At 40.2% G+C, this 19637-nt stretch overlaps 1 protein-coding gene across 1 annotated transcript in view; it reads right to left on the bottom strand.

The window, feature by feature from the left end:
- Positions 1-820: 820 nt before the first annotated feature.
- ctnnd2b (catenin (cadherin-associated protein), delta 2b) overlaps positions 821-19637 on the bottom strand; it is a gene marked incomplete at its 3' end in the record, with an annotated part of 156874 nt that continues 138057 nt past the window's right edge. Inside the window, exons 16-25 of the mRNA XM_080503751.1 lie at positions 18609-18726; positions 16606-16788; positions 12626-12799; positions 11637-11787; positions 9649-9940; positions 7861-7945; positions 7593-7719; positions 4353-4481; positions 2310-2386; positions 821-1084 (exon numbers count right to left, since the gene is read on the bottom strand). Of these exons, the coding sequence (XP_080359877.1) occupies positions 821-1084; positions 2310-2386; positions 4353-4481; positions 7593-7719; positions 7861-7945; positions 9649-9940; positions 11637-11787; positions 12626-12799; positions 16606-16788; positions 18609-18726 (1600 nt within the window). The remainder of the gene's footprint in view (positions 1085-2309; positions 2387-4352; positions 4482-7592; positions 7720-7860; positions 7946-9648; positions 9941-11636; positions 11788-12625; positions 12800-16605; positions 16789-18608; positions 18727-19637) is intronic.

The following is a 19637-nucleotide window of genomic DNA, read 5'->3' as shown; positions in this document are numbered from 1 at the left end:
AGAAACACAACAAAACAAACAAACAAACAAACAAAATAAACCTGTCACAAATGACCAAAGTCCAGAAGCATTCTTTGTCCAGAGGAGGATACATCACGCCAAAGTCATAGAGAGAAACAAAAGTTTGTGTGACAGACGTCCTACATGTTCTACAGCTCTGCTTCTTGTGCTTCATGTTACTAAAAGCCACGTTGCTATACCACATATTTACAGGATTCTTACGAGCCTCTCCCAAAGGTTTCCCCCACATTGCATAACCTCCCATCTGCAAGCCAGCTGGTCGATTTTTCCTCTTCCGTCGTCCTTCATCACCTCGTCCCGTCATTTCTTCAACGTCTGACCTCAAGCTTTTCCTTTATGTTGCGCCTCTCGGTCACATTCTCCACATTCGTCCCTTTTTACATTCCGTATCCAGAGGCCTTTCAGCTGTCTGCTGAACCTTCAGTACCAGTTGTTGATCACAAACTAAACACAGAAAGAAAATGTGTCTGTCGGTTTGGTTGGTGGTGTGCATGCACATGCGCGGCCGCTCCTCTGTTGGCTTCCGGTCCTTTTCGCTCCCCTCTTGCCTCTCCCTCCGATGTCTTTGGAAGGAGAGTAATCTGTCGCCTCAACTCCTCCGTCACACACACATACCCATCCTCCCCTCCTTTGTCCTGCTATCTAAGATGCTACTCAGGAACTACAGAGGAGGACGGGATGGGAGGGAAACAGTCTTCCAACATTAAACTACACCTTTACCATTTGTTCCTCTTCATCCATCCTCACCTTCGACTTCTCCTCCCTCCTCCTCCACCTCCTCCTCCACCCTCCCCTACCCTCAGACCCAGGAGTCTGGCGAGGCTGGGTAGTGGCTGGTCTCATAGTTTAGCTCACTGTAGGGCCGCGAGGCTGAGTAGAAGTCTACATAGTTGCCTGTGGATTTGAGGCCCTGCAGGTGCATGTTGAGTTCGCCCTGTGGAGGGCGACCTCCGGCGTGGAGCTGGTTCTCATAAAAGGCCTGGTCCTCGTAGTTTCCACTGTCGGGTGGAGGAGGATTTTGGAAAGGGGGGTAAGGTTCTGACGGCAAGCCTTGAGAAGAGATCTGGGAAAAAAAGAACAAAAATATATCACTGAGGTAGGAGGACCTAAACCCGTGCTTGCTAAAGCATCATTTGAAAAGCTAAACTTTCAAAAATCATCAAACAGTAAAGAGTCAATCTACTATTCAATCTAATATTGAAAATGTTAGTTGTGTCCACGCTGTGATCCGATTGACATCAAATTGTTTAGCCCCCATCTCATTCCACTGGTATAACAAAATATGAAACATTAAAAAAAAGATAAGAGGATGGCAGGAGCTTTTAGGCGGCATTGTTAATTAAAATCTTTGCCGTTCAAACGAAAACATTTGGGTAAAAAATACCGTTACGAGCAGCTCCTCCTCATCACAGCTGTAGTTGGAGCTGTCACTGTCAATTTAATGTGGATGTAAAAAAAAAATAAATAACCAAAAGGAGTAGCTTGCTGAGCAAATGAAGTGTGTCAGTCAAACCGATCCGTTGCAGGCAGTGTAAAGCAGAGGAGACGTTAATCTATACGGCTGGATTGGAGGGTGGTGGAAAACATTTAGTGTCATTAGCCATGCCTGGTGTTTATTCTTGTGTTCAATTTGGTCAATGAGGTTTTCCTGACCACTTCCAAAGCTGCTTAATCCAGCCGATGATCTGTGTTCAGCAGGAGTTGTTCTAATTTACACCTGAACTTTCATGTAAATGAAGATTTAAGCTGATTGAAAATGTTCATCAAATGCATCAAAGTAAATTAAAATAATACTGTTGTTAATATTTAAACAGATTAGTTTGTAATACAGGTGACTCTTCAATGAGCTTTGCTTTAAAACAAGTTGGCTGCCTCATATTTGTCAGAGATGTGGGTTAAAATGAAGATGCAACCAGCTCTTCACACTGCTGTCAATGGGTGTTATGGATGGTATCACAGGCTTTACTGCCAACAATGCAAAGCCAAATGCCAGACCTTGACACAGTGTCTGGAAATTCATTGCTGTATTGCTATGATGTGTAAATGGAGGACTAAAGAGGTTTATCGACCATCTGTTTATAGCGACCTTTGAGGTTTTCATAGTATATTTATGGTACAATTATACAACTATGTAGTTCATTCAGTTCTACTACGGCACTTTGTCCATAGATGGAAATGATCACAGGCTGGAAACACAATGCATCTTTTTGTAAATAGGGAGATTAGTTATAAAGAGTTAAGAAGAGCTGATAACCTGAAGAGAGAGTGAAGGAAATTACTTTTTGTACCTGATTATACTTCAGGTCATCAGTCGGGGACACATATGCTCCTCTATGTAGTGTGGAAGACCCACCAGTGATCTGACCTGCAAAGACAGCGAGGAGAAATTCAAGCTTTAAATTGAACACAGAGAAATAAATCATGTCTACAAAGGCAGAAACAAGACATGCTTGAATATCTTTTATAACTAGTTTTTCTAGATTGAGTGTCAATATGACTGAGCCAGCATATTTCAAAATACAGAGCGCACCTCGGCCAGGTGCCCAGAACTAACAGAGACAGAGAGACACTATTACATTCACTTTCACTCCTATGGGCAATTTACATTCACAATTTAAGGGGAAAAAACATGCTATAGGAAACAACTAGGTTCTGAAGAAAATCCATGCCAGCGCAGGACAAACATGCACACTCCACACCGACAGGCCTCGTCTCAGATTATAGCTTTTTTGCTCTCTTTTGCTGTGAGGCAACAGAGTTAACCACTACATTATTGTGCTGTGATTTGATTGACACTATGAACCCATAGACCAACCACTAAAGGCCAAGACATTCGGAACAGCATTAAAGCTTCTGTATTGATTAAAATGTCACATTATAGTAGCCTCTATTTATGCTTAGACCTTTACAACAGTCCCTGCAGTTCCTTCATTAGTGAGGGACTTAAGCGGTTCTTGGTGATTGTTTTTCCAGACAAAAAGCAATGGCTGACCAAAAGTATTGGGGGCTCTGGGATTTGTTTCACCATAACTGTCAGATACTACTACGAATAATACGAACCTGCTTATCAGCACCTCAAGCTCACAAATCAACTTGTACTGCTTTGTAAAAAGATTCTAAACTTAAATTTGATCTAAAAATGACAATAATCACATTCAGGAAAATTCAAGTCGACTTTTTACTATTTTGAAGGCATATAATTGTAAACACGTGTCACATTCATGTCACATCTTGTTGCTTTTTGCAGTCTATTCATTTCAGACACACACCTGCCATGGACGGTGTTTGCAGTTTAATGAGAGTAACTTCAGTGTCTTTGCCCAAACACACCTCGAACTGGGACCACCAGAGCCGGCGATCATACAGTCTACCATGGTGTTGGTGGGTAAGCTGCTCTACCACCTGAGTCACAGCATAACCCCAGCGTGACAGATGGTTCACTGGGGTCGTACTTAATCCATCATCGAACATGATTCAGACAGAACATGGAGGAAACAAATCACAGTGATATATTCTGCTCCCGAGAAGACACAAAGATGGTTGCATCTTGGTGTTTTGCTATGGAGATAACAATATAAAAAAGTAGTTTATTTAGAGGAAATAAACTAAGCATACCCAGTAAAAGTGACAGTGTATGGTGCTCAGCACGAAGGTGACCCAAAGTGAAACTATGAACTGTGTGACAGTCTCTGAAAGTAACAAAAACACCGTTTCCCAACTGATCCAATCCTTCATGTCTGGGAAATTGTATATTAGGTAAGTGATGAAGTCACTCCTGCCACAAAGCAATTCACACACAAACATCCTGCTGTTGTCTGATGCTGCAGCGTTTCAATAAACTCAGAATAAAGACTCTCATAAACAGTTGTTACATAGACAGCATCATCTCCCAAAGGCGCCCACCTACACTGCTCCATTGGTTTCAGACCAGGAGTGAAAAATGGACTGGAGCACTTTCTGTTACCTCACGGTAGCAATACGCTTCAAACCATCTCATTTTGAAGCTACATTTCCTGTGTAAAAAGTGAAGGTGATAGACAACGCTTGTTGAGAAGCTTCAAATATATTTAGCCATAAAAGAAGATAAGAAAAACACCACAAAGAGCAGTTTATGTTGCAGGATTGTTGATATTTCATCACTGCATGCAAAGTGGCTGAAAAGTCTTGTGTCATCAACCCCCCCCCCAAAAAAACCCTAACTTTTTCCACAGCCATGAGAAATTGCTTTAATATCAGTAAAATCTGCACACATGATGTTGCTCAGTTGAAACGGCACCAGCTTTTCGTGATAATGTCGCGTTCCTGCCAGACGTGCTGTCTGAATTTCCTACCCGTCATCGCGTCCTTCCGGGATGTGTGCTCGCCCTTGTTGCCATGGTAACTGGCATTGCCAGTCGACTCATAGTCTGCTTTCCTCTCCTTCAACGCCATCATCTCCCGAGGGGACGCGGGAGCACTCGCTGCACAAAAACACACATGCAGAGGGAATATCTTTAACCTTCAATTCCTCGACGCATTACCAATAAATACCATGAGGAGAATGTGACAGGGGGAGAGAAGTGTTTAAATCGCACAGGAGTCCCGTCAGAAAAGATTGCAGCTCACAGCATTTGAGCTCTGTATTCACCTGCATGACTCTGAACAAAGGCAGAGCACGCTGAGGCTTCACTGCATTTTATTTTTCCCCAAATCTGCAATGGGTTAAAACATAGGGGGGTCGCATTTTGACTTGTGAGTCTGTGGGCATGCACTTTCTTTTGCATATCTCTGGGTCTTTCACCAGGGTGTGATTTTCAAAGAGGTAAATACTGAGTCATCCCTCCCCCTTGTATCTGCTTTACTCTTACAAATCTTCTCCTTCTCTCACCATTTCAATGCAGACCTCTCCTACATGTACAAATTTTCATCTGAAACTCCCACTTGCCCATTAAGCCCTCTTAGTGTTATTCACCCGGATATCTGCTCACACTCAGCAGGGGCACATATAAGAATTATCATAGAACACGCACACCCACAGCTGGGGAAGAAAAAAAGTATTGCCCAAAGTCAGGGGAGGTGGGATCAGTGGCAAAGACAATGAGAGTTGGATCCTGTATAAACCTTGTCGGAGGAAACCTGACTGTTGATTCAGTGCCATATGGTTTCTCCTAATACACAAATCATTATGAGCAGTCTTTCATGTACAAGCTGCTGGCGATGCTGCAGATCGCCAGCCTGTTTCTGTAGCTGCAGCTGTCTCTTTGTCTCTCTTTTGTATGAAATAACACAGTGAGCACTGATCCATACTCTGATTTATGATCCGCTAATATCAACCCACTATCGCAACACCATCACCTAAACAGCCAATCATCATTTATCAGCCGCTGCTGTCGAAATGCACTTAAACCTGCAGCTTATCACACACAAAGGAACTGTTACGTTTGTGCCTTAAAAAAAAGGAAATCAGTGGAATTAAGCAAATGTCTGTTCGACCATCTCCCATCTGTGATTGCCCACATACTTGTAAACTTAAAAAAAAAGCCATATAAAAATTTTATTGCAAAGGGGAATATGCTTCAATATTGCAGTATTTTACAACTTTTCTGATTTGTTTGACAACAACATTATAAATTCCATTTCGGTTGTGTTTTTTTAAAACTAGGCTGCATCATGAGATATGTTCAAATGCTGTCAGCCAAACAGGTTCAAATTACACACTTGCTGTACTTGCTTAGATACCGATTGTATTTTAACATCTGATCTTGAAGGATTGCTTTGGAATTATCCTACAAAAAAAATCATAGTTCATGAAATTTAAATCTATTTTCTTTGAAAACCTACAAGATCACACTTTTGAGACTTTATTAAATTTCTTGCCAAATCTCTGAACAGTAAGCTTATTTCTACCTTTACTTTTAATTCCATATCTAGTTTTTCACATCTTACATACATGACCTGTTTCAATATCGCTGCCTTCTCTTTCTTCATGTTTCATCTTTCTACACTGCTTGTCATACTTACTGCAGCCACTAGAAGTCATTGCAAAACCCAGTAGAAGCAGTTATGTACAACTGTGTTTAAGCTACAACCTTGATAAAAATCACAAACAGTCGGCTAGATGATATAAAAAAGTGTATCCATATATATGCTGTGTGACTTACCAACTAAATATGTATTGAGCATTTGCCAAAAACCAAAGCGTGTTTCTCCATGCTTACACATAGTGGAAATTTAACGTCTTTACTTAGCGGAAAATGATTTAAATCTCTGCTTTAAGTGAGCTTATTGGACTGAGTATTGCAGTGAAAGATTAATATTATCTGATACTGCCTAATGTTCCTTTCAAAAGAGTATATTTTAGTAGAATTCATGATACAGAATCAGATTATTGTCTAAGCTGCTGCTGTGTGCACATTTTAGTTACTGACATTAGAAATAATAAATCACATAACAAAATGAGCTGCGTGTTTAACTTCCCGCAAAATTATTTTTCACTATTATGTAAATATGCCGCAGTGAAATTGCTCGAAAGGCAGACTGAAAGACATGTAGATAAAATGAAAAAAAAGCTTGATGAGAAAGACTCACTTATTCCAACAGTGACTGTTTTCTTTGGTCTTTATTCTTATAATCTACGATTTCACTACCAGAGGACCTCCTGCCGATTTACCTGATAAGTGCTGCCACATCAGGGTAATGAAAAAAAATACAGGAACATCAAATAAAACAAGCACATAGCACATTATTTAGTCCCACACAACACGTCTAATATTCAATTATCACCGCTTAATAAACACGTCCTACATTATCTTCCCGCGGGGACCAACATCCTCGCTCTTTTGGGGTTTTCTCTGACCACTAACGGTTATTCAAGACAGCAAGGACAAGGGCACTGGAGGAAGCGCGACAGGCAGAGATGCCCAGCAGGAAATTACACCTACCTGTATGTTCACTGACTGATTTCACCAGTGTCCTGAGGGGATTTTTCTCACCTCAAAATGTTTCTATTAAAATTAGGAGGCAACACGCACACACCACTACAAAACACATTCATTCAGTTTACACAACACATTGTAATTAAATGTTGTGAAGTAGCACGTGGAAAAACCGTCAGAGGGTTGTGTTCTCGTGACAGGAAGAAAGACATACATTTATTTTAGCGATAACCGCCTGTGACAATTTTAAATTGCAAGTATTTTTTTTTTACTGTTGCTATTATCATTACCCTTGTTGATTTCACCAGACATCATTATTGTCCCAGATCCCCATTATGAATGCAGCTTGGACATTTTTGGACGTCGTCAGGAAACAACACTCTGGAAACCTTGAATGACTCATATTAGTCAAACTCAAACTGCAAAAAAACAACCAAAAAAACAAAAAAACCTAAAAGAAAACACAAGGGCGAAAAACTTTTCAGGAAGTAGGGAGCAAGGATTTCACTTGACAGAGGAGCCATTTGTCACTAGTGGCATAGTGTGAAGGTTAAAACAGACTTGAGCTCTATTGGAGTGATGTTTGTTTGACTGGGCTCTACGAGTGGAAGGAGTGATGGATGATGAGAGGGGAGACAAAAGGAGGGGTGACCTCACCTGATCGATTGTTGGGGGAGGTCCGTACGGGAGAGATGGACGGAGTGCGGGAGGAAGAGTAAGGTCGCTGTCTGTCTCTCTCTATCGTGGAGGAAGAGCCAACAAAATGGTACTGAGAATAGCCATCCTGGGAGAAGAAGAGGAGGAGGTATAAGAGACGCTGCGCTATTTATACGATTCGCACGGGAGTCAACAATATTTTCTCCCTTTTGCCAGCCACATCGCCGACACTTCCAGTGTTTACGCATCAAGAGTACACAGGCTTTACCTTTTTGTAGAGGCTGCGGAGGTCTCTGTATTGCCACATGCTGTTCAGGACTTGAGAGGCTGCTTTCACCACTTTAGGACTATGTCTGGGAATTCAGTAGAGATGAAGCAAATACACACAGCGTAAAGCTTGGTGGCCCTTCGTTTTTACGTCGCGAGGCGCTTCGAAAGCAACAATAAGAATAATAAGAAACCTAAAACTGCATGCAGAGTGTCGGCTCATCACATCCTCAGAAGCCCCCGATGTAAATGACTGCGTCTTCTTTGTTATTTCATGTGTACTGAGACCAAAAGTCATTTTCTGTTTGATTGATTGATTGATTGATTGATTGATTGATTGATTGATTCAATTGGCTCATACGGTTTCATCAGTGCCTTTAGAAATCAAACTATTTTCCTTTATCCTTTTCTGTCAAATGTTTTTGTTTTTGATTCCGGGACAGAGTACTGTTCCCCTTCAGTGACGCGCAGCCGGAACACAAGGAAAGTAATTTGGAGCATCTTACTAAAGAAATGGTAGATTTATTTCTTCTAACATCTGCCATGTGGACTGTGTCTTATTGTGAATAAAATACCCATCACTCTTCTGTACCGCTCATCCAACTTAAGGCAGCAAGTCTAAAGCTGATCCCAGACACATTCTCTAATACTTGGATTGTGGGAAACCCATGTACAGGAACAACATGCAAATTTCACATGGAAATACTTCTATGCCTGGAATTAATTAAACCTGGGCTATTGTGTGATGCAAGACTAACCACTACACATATTAATTTTTGAAATTTGTGAACCATTGCATCCTGTTTGTGTTGACATTTTGCACACAATTAGGGTTGTACAAAAATGCATAGTTTGAAATAAAACTATGGATCACAAAATGGAAGAGACGGAAAGAGATGGAAAAATGGAAAGATGTAGCCAGTGAGACCAAGGTAAAAGGCAAAAGTAGCCATAAGGAAATTCAATTCAATAAAATTAACTGAAGACAGCAGCTAAAGCTATGTCAACCATATTAATACACACATAATTAAATGAAAGAATATATGTGTCAATCAATAAACTAATAAAGAAAGAAAGAAATTGTCTTGAGCTTCCATCTCAGCTGTTGATTCCAGTCCAATGAAGCTATTAAAACATTGAACTGCTGTTTCATATAAACGCTCCAGTGAATAGCAATGCTTCAAACAAAATCCAAAAGCCAACCAAACATTGGCCAATTCAATCACTGCAAGCTACGTGCTGTACAAGATATGAGTTGTAATTGCAGCTCTTTCCCCGTCCCTCTGGTTCTTTCACTTTCTCCACAGTTAAAAGTGTCCAATAACTCAGATGCTCAGAAATGCAGGTGTGGAGGTAAACAGTGCTGGAAAAGTACCCAGAGAACCAGCAACAAACTTTAGTTTGGATCATATTTTTTTTTTCTTCTGTTGGCTGCTTTGTGACTCAGAGCCCTAAAACAGGCGCACAGCCTCTCCAAACCTTCACTCCTGCCGCACCCCTGCTGCTCTAAGTACCTCCATCTCTGCCACATCCATATTTTATCTCTCTGTTATTCCACCTCTCCACCTGCGTGTTTGTAGGACTATTTTCCTTCAGTATTGTAATACATCATGCTCAACCATCGCACTAAAACCTTTAAGACACTGTGAAGACATTGCTACAATAATTAATTTCTACAAAGTTTTAGTGCTTGCTGACAAAAATCACCTCATATCTTTGAATTCTACCTGCATCTATGACTCCCATCCCCTCCTACGCCCGACAGCATCTTTCTTCCCATTCGTCTTACTTGTCCCCTTTGCTCCGGGCGATGCCGATGAGCTTCTCGATGCCACCGGCGTCCCTCAGGGCTTTGGTGTTCTCCATGTTCTTGGTGATGACCTCGTGCAGGGCGCAGCATATTGCCGTAATGGTGTCGTCCGACATGGTCTTCCCCACCAAGCCGCTGCTGTTGGCGCCGCCTCCTCCTCCTCCTCCTCCTCCTCCTCCTCCTCCTCCTCCTCCTCCTCCTCCACTAGTGCTGTTGTTGTTGTTGCTGCCTCCAGGCAAGCGGTGCACCAGGTCCCTCATGGCGTATTTACCTGTGAGTGGGGAGCGTGACAGGGTGGTTTCGGGAGAGAGATGCAGAGAAAAGTATAATGGGGTTACGATGAAGACGATTACAGTGTTATTTTAAGTTTGATCAGCAATCTATGTGCTGAATTCACTCAAAACAGAAATTAATTAAAACTAGTTTGGAAGCTCGTCCTGATCCAGTCTCTTGGAATCATATATGCACTTCTACTCAATAAACCATCAATATTCAAAGAACTGACATATTTAAAGCTTATAATATACTTTTTTTAAATTTTGAAAAACAACTTCAGCAAACAAGAACAACTCATATGAATTATTACTGATGTTTAACACATATATTGAAAACAATCTGAAAGGGATTTTTGAGTTTGACTTTTTCTTTTCAATTTATTTAATTTATTTCAATAATGCTTTAAATGTTTTCTACTACTTCTGGAAAAAAATCTCAATCACATGCTGAACTTCAATGATATGACACACATTTATTTTACATTAATGCTTCTATTTGCTATTAATAAGATGCAAAGGCAGATGTGTTCTCTTTGTGTCCTCAGGGCACTTTGGTTTGAGCTTAACTGGTCGTTAAGATAGGTGTGGATGTGTATGTAGGTTTTTATCTCGCCATAGCTGCGTTAACAGGGTCGACATGTCAATCTGTTCTGTGTTGTTTTTCTGATGGACAAATCAGCTCTTCCTATTTATATTAATAATTAATAGAGTGTCCATAATGCTTTGCAAAGTTGTCTATTTGTGGCATGTACACATAATGGAATACGAATTTGTTAGCTAGTTTAACTAGCTGACACTTGTTAGCTCGGTGTGTTAGTTTTCTGCAGCTTTTTTTCCATTTTAGTAAAATACAAATATCTTCGTAGAATAAATGAAGTTCGCATAAAAACAACAGGCTTACGGTTTTCCAATAAATTGTCAGATAAAAACTGAACCGTTTGAAGGGTTGAACTCCTGCCACTATGGGAAGCCCAACGGCTATCGATTTTGTAACACTGAAACAATTAAATATATGATAGCTCACAGCGCACCTGTCAGCAAAGTAAGTATATATATCTGTTGTTGCTGACAGCTCTGAGTTCTCAGCAACGCATTATTCATCGTGTTCACACAACACAACAATGTTTGCATCCTCGTACTGAGACACCACAAAGCTCAACTAAAAATGCTCCAAGCATCAGACGGAGTGAGTGAAAAGAGGCATGTGGTGGTTGCTATGGGAACCAGCAGACAAGCAGAGTTTATTACAGACATCAGTCGCCCTCCGAAGAAAAATCTAGTATCAAGGGATCAGTCGAAGAGATGGTGCTTTCAATACCTTTATCACTGCATAAACACGGCAAAATAAAACGAAGGCAACGATCAATGTTTTAAACTTGCACTACACTAACACTAATGGCAATATCAATTTGCTTTTATGAAATTAATTGTTTCACATGTCTCCTTTGAAAATAGAACGATGTCCTAAAGCAAGTAAGTGAAGATGCCTGCATTTCTTCTCAAAACAAATATCTTCTTTGAAAGTGGAATTAAGCCAATTGCACCACTAATATCTACAAACAATAATAATAATAAGTAAAAAAAAAATAACACTGAACAAATGGGAGGGTTTTTATTTTGCATGTAATTTCTTGTAAGTTACACTTTCTATTCCAGACTATGTGTGTCTTTCAGTGTGATTGAGCCACTCACCAATCAGCTCCTTGTTCCTGATGTCCAGAGCCATATTTCTGAGGGCGGTAGCCACGGCACAGACGACCCGGTCATTGTCTATCCTCAGCAGTTCCACCAGGATCGGGAGGCCTTTTTCTTTGCGCACTGCAGCTCGGATGTAAACGGACCACTGGATGGGACACATGGAAGGCGGAGGTGGGCAGAGATAAAGGGGTAAATCATAGGATACCATTGCAGTATTTACAATAGGAACTGGTTCATTTACTCAACATAATGAATAATTGTGATAAATAAGTTGAAATAAATCTCTATTTTCATCATTTGTACCATAGTTCAATAAAGTTGGAGTACTATCCATGTCTGTGAAAATAAGTTGTCTTGATATTTATAGATTAAAAAAAGCTATGTCTAGAATACATGAGAAAATATAGATAATATGTACTCAAGAAATGTCACATCTATCGAATAATTGGCCTCATCTCATGAAAAGATTCACACACAATAATGAGAACTTTTCTGAACTGACAGCATTAAAGCTATTTATATGAAATCTGTACATTTTGTATTTACTGTGCTTTAGTGTAGTTGGCTAACGTTGCCATAGCAATGTCAAATAAGGCCGTGAGATGCAGCTGAAAGTGAATAGGCCATATAAGAGTTTCATTTTGAACATTCCACATTACAATGACTTTAATGTTGAATTCCAGCCCTGGAAATAAATCAGTTATTATTTTTCAATTTTGAGTTCAAAACTATCAAAACAAAATGAGTTTGAGAAATACTGTATGCAACAGTTACACTCAAACAGAAGACAATTTTAAAGGGCCAGTAGGGGAAATTTGCCATCCCTCAACACAAATTGAGCAGCTAACACGGTGCAGCTCAGATTGTTGTTTTGCAGAGTGCTGAGATTTATTATTACTTTCAGTTTTTGCCATTGACTTGGATTTCCAAGGCCTGTTGCGGCTGCCCTTTAATATAACAATGATACAGCCACTGCATCCTACCTTCCAGCTGCCAGCAGCCAGGTTCTGCAGAGCCCCAGCTGCTCCCTCCAGGGTGTCTGGGTTGGAGCACTCAGACAGCAGAGTAAGGTAGGGCTTGACGATGGTGGGGTGCCATAACATCTGGATGCCCTTCGGGGGCTCCGCCAAGTCTGGAAATGGGCCGACGCCGTCCCACTGCGGAAGATGAGACATAATTCAGAAAAGAAAAGCATCGAGAATTCTGTGTGAGGCGAGGTTTGACAGCGGTGGACTGTCAGCATGGTCCCCTTAGGCAAGAGCAAGGAAGAAGAGGGAGACAATTTACTATTCATAAGCAGAGTATAAATAAGGTAGCAGTCATCTTTCTGGCCATTTTGTTTTTCTCACTCTTCTGTAATTGAAATCTGACATTTTCGCTCTGTGTCGGCGGTCAGATTTTGAAACCTGCAGACGCACTGTACATCGATAATTATAGTCAACAGGTTGGCTTGTGTGTAAAGAAATCCCTAAACTATACGTTCCATCATTTTCAAATTTAGCCCTCTTAATATTTCTGGAGAAAACAACAGATGGAGTAATAGATAACTCATCATTACAGTTTCTCGATGTTTGATGGAATATAATGTAAACAGCATTCAGCCACTTCAATGCTGAAGATGCACATATAAGTAACATTAGTCAATATAATACAGTTTATATCAATGTGTAAACAAAACCTTAAAAATGTACTTATCATAAACCCACTCTGACAGCATGGCCATTGAGTTGAAGAACCAATTCTAATTCTATATGGGAGAGTGAAAAACAAACATTTTCATGTTATACGTACAGTTATTGAGGAACGTGTTTCCTTCCTTTTGCACTGTTGCTCTTGTTTAGCTCAATGTCTTCTTGCATGTATATGAGTTTGTGTTGATACCTTGAGAATACCTATGCTTTCCACGTGTTGTCATTACACCTTGTTTTTTTTTATCCCCCTTTAATGTACAATCAGAGATGACATTTGTTCGGCTCGTGAAACAATGATAACACACTTCTTCTAAAAGAATGGTACAGGAAAACGTTCCTTCCGAGTGCCATCAGACCCTATAATCTGTGATTCCAGACAACACGTCCACGGATGAGTTGTCAGAATTTCGGGGAGAAAATAAATCCTGCCCAATGTAGTTTTACATATTATTTCTAATTGACATGTTATATATGATTCATATATCTCGTATATGTGCATATACACTTAGTATGATATCATATGGCTTTTTACTCTTCCAAAGAATGGTCTTCTTTGTACACATGACCCCCCCCATCAAAACATCAGCACTGCCATGTGCTTTGCATATTATATTTACCGTATATATGTGCTCTGTACCTGGCTGCTTTTAATTTCTCTCTGGGGATCAATAAAGTCTATCTATCTATCTATCTATCTATCTATCTATCTATCTATCTATCTATCTATCTATCTATCTATCCATCCATCCATCCATCCATCCATCCATCCATCCATCCATCCATCCATCCATCCATCCATCTATATGTGGCGTGACTTGTTTTACTTTTTCCTTATAGCATTGCATAATTTTCTTTATTTGCTCTCCCTTTCCTTTAGATCGACCTCCTTTCCTCTCCTCTCTTCTCATGCTGATACAGTTTTGCCCTCTCCAACAAGCTCCCCAATTGATACTTCATGGTAATCACCCACAGCTGCACTGGAGTGGAGACACACAGCTCGAGGAGGGGGAGAGCGTGGGTAACATGTTATTGTTTGGAGAGGTTATGATCTGTCCCTTTACAATCTGATCTCTGGGTTAGTATTCAACATCTCCTGTCTCACCGATTCTGCCTGGATACAATAAAGTTGACAGGCGATGAGCTTGACAGAAGTAAATGGTGTAACTAGCTCCATGATAATTCGAAGAAAAAAAAAGAAAAAAAAAAGAACTCCGTTGCTAAAAATGACAGGGAGCGAGAAAAAGCATGCAGAGCTGATGAGCAATTCACACACCCTGATCCACCGGAAGTGTTGGGTTTTCAATCCCCCAGCTTCACAAGAAGTGCTAAAAAGATGTCTTCCACTCAACCAGAATGTGATGCTGATTGCTTATTAGCATGACAAGAGGTTAGAGCCTTCTCCAAGGCACCCGTTTAAGTTCTGCCAATTCTTCAAAAGTGTTCTTGCTTTTTTTTTTTAAGGAGGATGAAACTGCCTACTGGCAACAGATGGCCACAACCAGAATATCCAGGGAGAAATACTGAACCAGCTTGGTAATTTCTGGAGCGTGCACACAGGTACTGAGTGAGCATAAAGAAAGTCAAACTTCTTCTCTCGGTAAAACTGTGATGTCCAGATGCTGCTGTGTTAACAGCCTTCAGTTCATGATGTTGCAAGGGGATGAAAAAAAAGAGAAAAAAAAACAGATACATATTTGTATACTTTTAGTTGTCTGTCATCTTATTCTGCAAACGTGACTCTAAATAATCCAGGTGGTCGGTGAATGTCAGGAGCCGATGAGGAAAACAACTCTGGCTCAAACATCATGAATATCAAAGAAAGATGTTGCGCAGTCATAAATATTCATCTGTGACTGAAGATCATTTGAACCAATGATGAACCGAGCAAATGTTGCTGAAACCTCGAATGAACACAACAGCTCTGGCATAAAATGAGATGCTCAATCCTCAGTTTGTAAGAGGACAGCTGCTGCCTCCAGTTTTAAAGGATGGCTTAATATTCCGGTAATGAAAAAACCCCCCAAAAAAACCCCCAACAACATGATGACAGGAAGCGATTTGATAATGTAATAAACAAAAGCATCAGCCATGACAAAAGTCCTCTCTGTGCTGACGTCACTTTCTTGATGGTTATTTCTACCGGGGGTCCACCTCTGTCAGAAAATAACAACAGATATAACACTAATAAAATAACAACATTATGCACATGGTAAGTAAATGGGTGCTTCAAAGATGTCATTAGGAATCTATAATATCGGATATTACTGGGAAAAAAGAAAAGAGAACTTAAAGGAGGAGAGAATGAGATAAGGGAGCAGGAGGAGGGAAAGATTGTGAGATAATTCAACAGTTAAATCGCGAATTAAGAACCTCCAAGATACTATAGATCCCACAGATAGAGTAAAATCTACCTTTTCTGGGCTATATTTATCAGCCCTGTTTTTACTAATAGACACTTTCTGTCTAAATGTGTCTTAGTCCTCTTATTTCTTCTCTGATTTGTTGATGTTGGACATACATATTATTATTATTTATTTCATTGTTTTTAAAGTCTGTACTGTTGTGAGAGTGTTTAGTTATGGATGGCACACACTGAATGATGGTGGACATCTGAATGTACCCAAATGGGGATGAATAAAGCATCTATCTATCTATCTATCTATCTATCTATCTATCTATCTATCTATCTATCTATCTATCTATCTATCTATCTATCTATCTATCTATCTATCTATCTATCTATCTATCTATCTATCTATCTATCTATCTATCTATCTATCTATCATGGTGGATGCACACTCAATAATTTTATTTTCACGAGTCACCAAGAAGAAAGTTAGAAGCAATATGCTTTTTTTTTTTTGTTTTTTTTTTGTTTGTTTGTTTTGCCAAAGCTTAACTTTCACAGATGTGTCTAAGTGATACGGCAGCTACCATTTTATTTTTCCTTCCCTGCTGTTTGTTTGTTTTCTTGTCTGTGAATAAGAGTCATTCTGTTTTGGAAGTACCTTAGAAGTGGTGACATTTACCACCTGGGCTTCCGTAGTGGAAATGAACCTCGCCAAAACAAACTGGCATCCTACTTTGTTTTGCACCGTCGGTATAAGGAAATATATCTAACAGTTCACTCTGTTATTGACCACAAGGATTTGTAACAAATGCTGAACATAAACAAGAAACCAAAAAATTGACAGTAATTGCAACTTGCATGAGCATCACTGTTGATGCCAATCTTGAAGGCATACCAAAGAAGACCTCTCTCGATTCCTCACCTGGTCATGACCCTTCTTTTTCTTCTTCTTCTTGCCCCAGCATCCAGAACTCTCCGCATCCTTTCCTCCCGTGTCACATAACAACCCGTCCAGCTCCTCCGATCCCCCCTGCTGGCTGTGAGATGTTTCTGCGGCCAGACGGTACGACAGATTCCTCAAGATGCACACGCAGTTCTCCACAGTCTGGTGGACGGAGGAAGGAAGGAAGGAAGAATTGGAAAGAGATGAGAAATAGTGACAGACATAAAGGAGGCGCGGATGGCAATGAGAGATGCATACACCATCTTAACATGAATGTGATTCATGCACACAGACATGTCTCATGTCTCATACACAGACATACTGTGCAGTGCCGACTGCATAAACACAGGGATGTGCAGCGTGCATATTGTCAACAGACACACACAAATGCACACACTAATCCTATTGTTGCGAGTGGCCATGCAGTCAACAGCCAGAGACTTTGATCTTGTGAAGGATTTCTGAGGATTAAAAACTTCACATCGACTTGTGAAGAGACAGACACTCTGGCAACGCAGCTAAAAATTCCTTCATTTACACTGCGAGCACATGGATGTATGCATGTCACATAAACATAGACACTTGGAGGCTTATGCAAACACACGCACACATCACGTTTCTGTGCCACTGACCATTTGGGCTTAGACGTGCATGGTACACTGTAAAAACATGACAAGGCTGTACTAGGTGATGATTTTTTTTTTTTGTACTTATGCAAATAAAAAGCCACACTAAACTGTGTAAGGATTGAACTGGACTCTGTTCCAATATAATTATGTTAGAATTAGGAGTTGATTAGAAACGTGATTTATGATTTCTATTGCAGGCAATTTCTCTGTAGGATTGATTAAAAAAATCTGCATATGGTAATTTGACACATGGCTACGACATATACATACATTAAAAAAAAAACCATGCACATACAAAGCTTGTATTTTTTTCAGTGTTTTGGGACAGTGTTGGACATTATCATGCAAACCACAGGCAAACAAGGTATACAAATGAATATGCATCAAGCCCATGTATATGGTCTGTAAGGGAAAAAAAGATTAATATGTATTTGCATATAATTAATGCAAATATATGTAAATTTTGAATAGAAATCATGAGATGCATGTTTGCAAAACAAAAAATAACCACATGACTTGAGACAGGAGAAAACGCAATCACACACAACCGCATGCAAGCACTGGCCAACATGTCTGTTGTATAATTAAGTGTGTGACTGAGGTACGGATAGGGATTGGATTTAACTTTTTTGACATTCTTTTTTCTCAATGTTTATTGAGTTTTGGTTGATTTTTGACTGAATCTGCTGTTTCAAACTTTTATCATGTAAATACGGAAATAGACTGATGAGCTTTGCCCAAGTGTGTCTGGCACGGCCCCGATCGACATCACTGACTTGAAAGAAATAAAGAAATACGTTCGGTGTATAATCCCAGACTAATAATTGCAGAACTACTATAGTACACACACACTCCATGAGCTTATGTAGTAGTAGTACACACAAAAACCAAAAGGCTCAAAAAACAATCTGTCCTGTTTGTAATTGGATCCCTGAATGAATTGCAGTGTCATTTTATTTTTTCGGCGTCCTCTTTGGCACTGATGTGCTTTTTTTTTTAATAAGATGCAAAACTAATTTACCCCCTGGTGCATCGTAAAGATTCTTGAACTTCAGGGTCAGGTTACAGCGAGGTTCAGGATTTGACAAGTCGTACAACTTAATTTGGTGTTAGCATTCAGACAATTAATGTGAGTCAATGCAATGTCCCCAAAAGGCACAGGAACACAGCCGGGAATGTCAGCCTGATTGTACACTAGCGTACTGTATGTAGAGTCACAACTGAAGGCTTACTTTTTCTGTCAGACTAAGTTTAGGGTTATGATAAGGTTATAGAGAGGGTTATAGATGATTTTAGAGTCCGTCTGCAGGAAATTCAATTAAAAAAAAAATCATGTGGGTGCATGTAAAATACCTTGCTGTCAATCTCACTGCTCCCCAAAGCGGTCTGGATGACGTACAGCAGAGCGTCTGTCAAACCTTCACACTCCCTCATTCTCCTCCGCGCTTCTTCACCTGCAGAACTCACGTTCCTGTTCCAAACAAAGACACAAATGCACCACATGAATACACAGCCAACAGAGAATGTTTCACAAGTTTCTCATCGGATTTTGTGCGTGTGCACTGCTGCATGTGGCAGCATATGGAAATGTGCTTGTACACGTGTTTGCATGTCGTGCGCGCGTGTGTGTCAGAAGAGAGGCAGGCGGGTGTGATGCCAGTTAAAATTTCTATTAAAGATAGCGAGATTGTGAAAGTCAGTGAGAAATGGTGCTGAGCTGAGGAGAATGGATGCAGGATTTGGGCTTTAAAATGAATGACAGGGCTCCTTTTGTACCTGCCAGAGGGTTGACAAATGTGCTATCAATGGCCTATCAAAACACTTGTATTTCTCTTTCCCTAAGTGTCTGCGGACCAATATGTTTTAATATCTGTGTCTCCATCTGAGGGTGTAGCCAAGAGTGGAGCAGGGTGACATGTTTAAGTAAAGCTGCTGGCTCGTTTCACCGTGACTCTCTGAGGAGTGAGACACATTTGATGAATTGCACGTGCGTCATGCTTTAATTATAGAGTCAAATAACTCCTTGCATATTTTAGATTGTTGACAAGCTATTGATTCTACTCCACTTCATCTCTGTGGGCCTTTGTTTGCCCCGAGCTTTGACGCAAGGTTGCCTGAAAGAGAACACATACAAAACATACATACAAAACAGGCTCCTGAGAGAAAGCTAAAGCATGCACCATGCGGCAGAAGGCGGAGAGACACAAAAAAAATAAAAGGACTTATATCTAAACCACTTAAGATACTTTTTCTTTCACACATTTTGGTTATTTTGGCTACTACCTGTTAATGGGTTCAATTAAATTAACCTCCGTCAATTGGGGATAATTAATCCCTCTGAAGTGTTACTTTGCAAGGCAACAGGGTCACAGATTATATCTC

This window comes from Blennius ocellaris, assembly GCF_963422515.1.
Source record: "Blennius ocellaris genome assembly, chromosome: 10".
Taxonomy (NCBI): domain Eukaryota; kingdom Metazoa; phylum Chordata; class Actinopteri; order Blenniiformes; family Blenniidae; genus Blennius; species Blennius ocellaris.
This window is presented reverse-complemented; position numbering and strand designations above follow the sequence as displayed.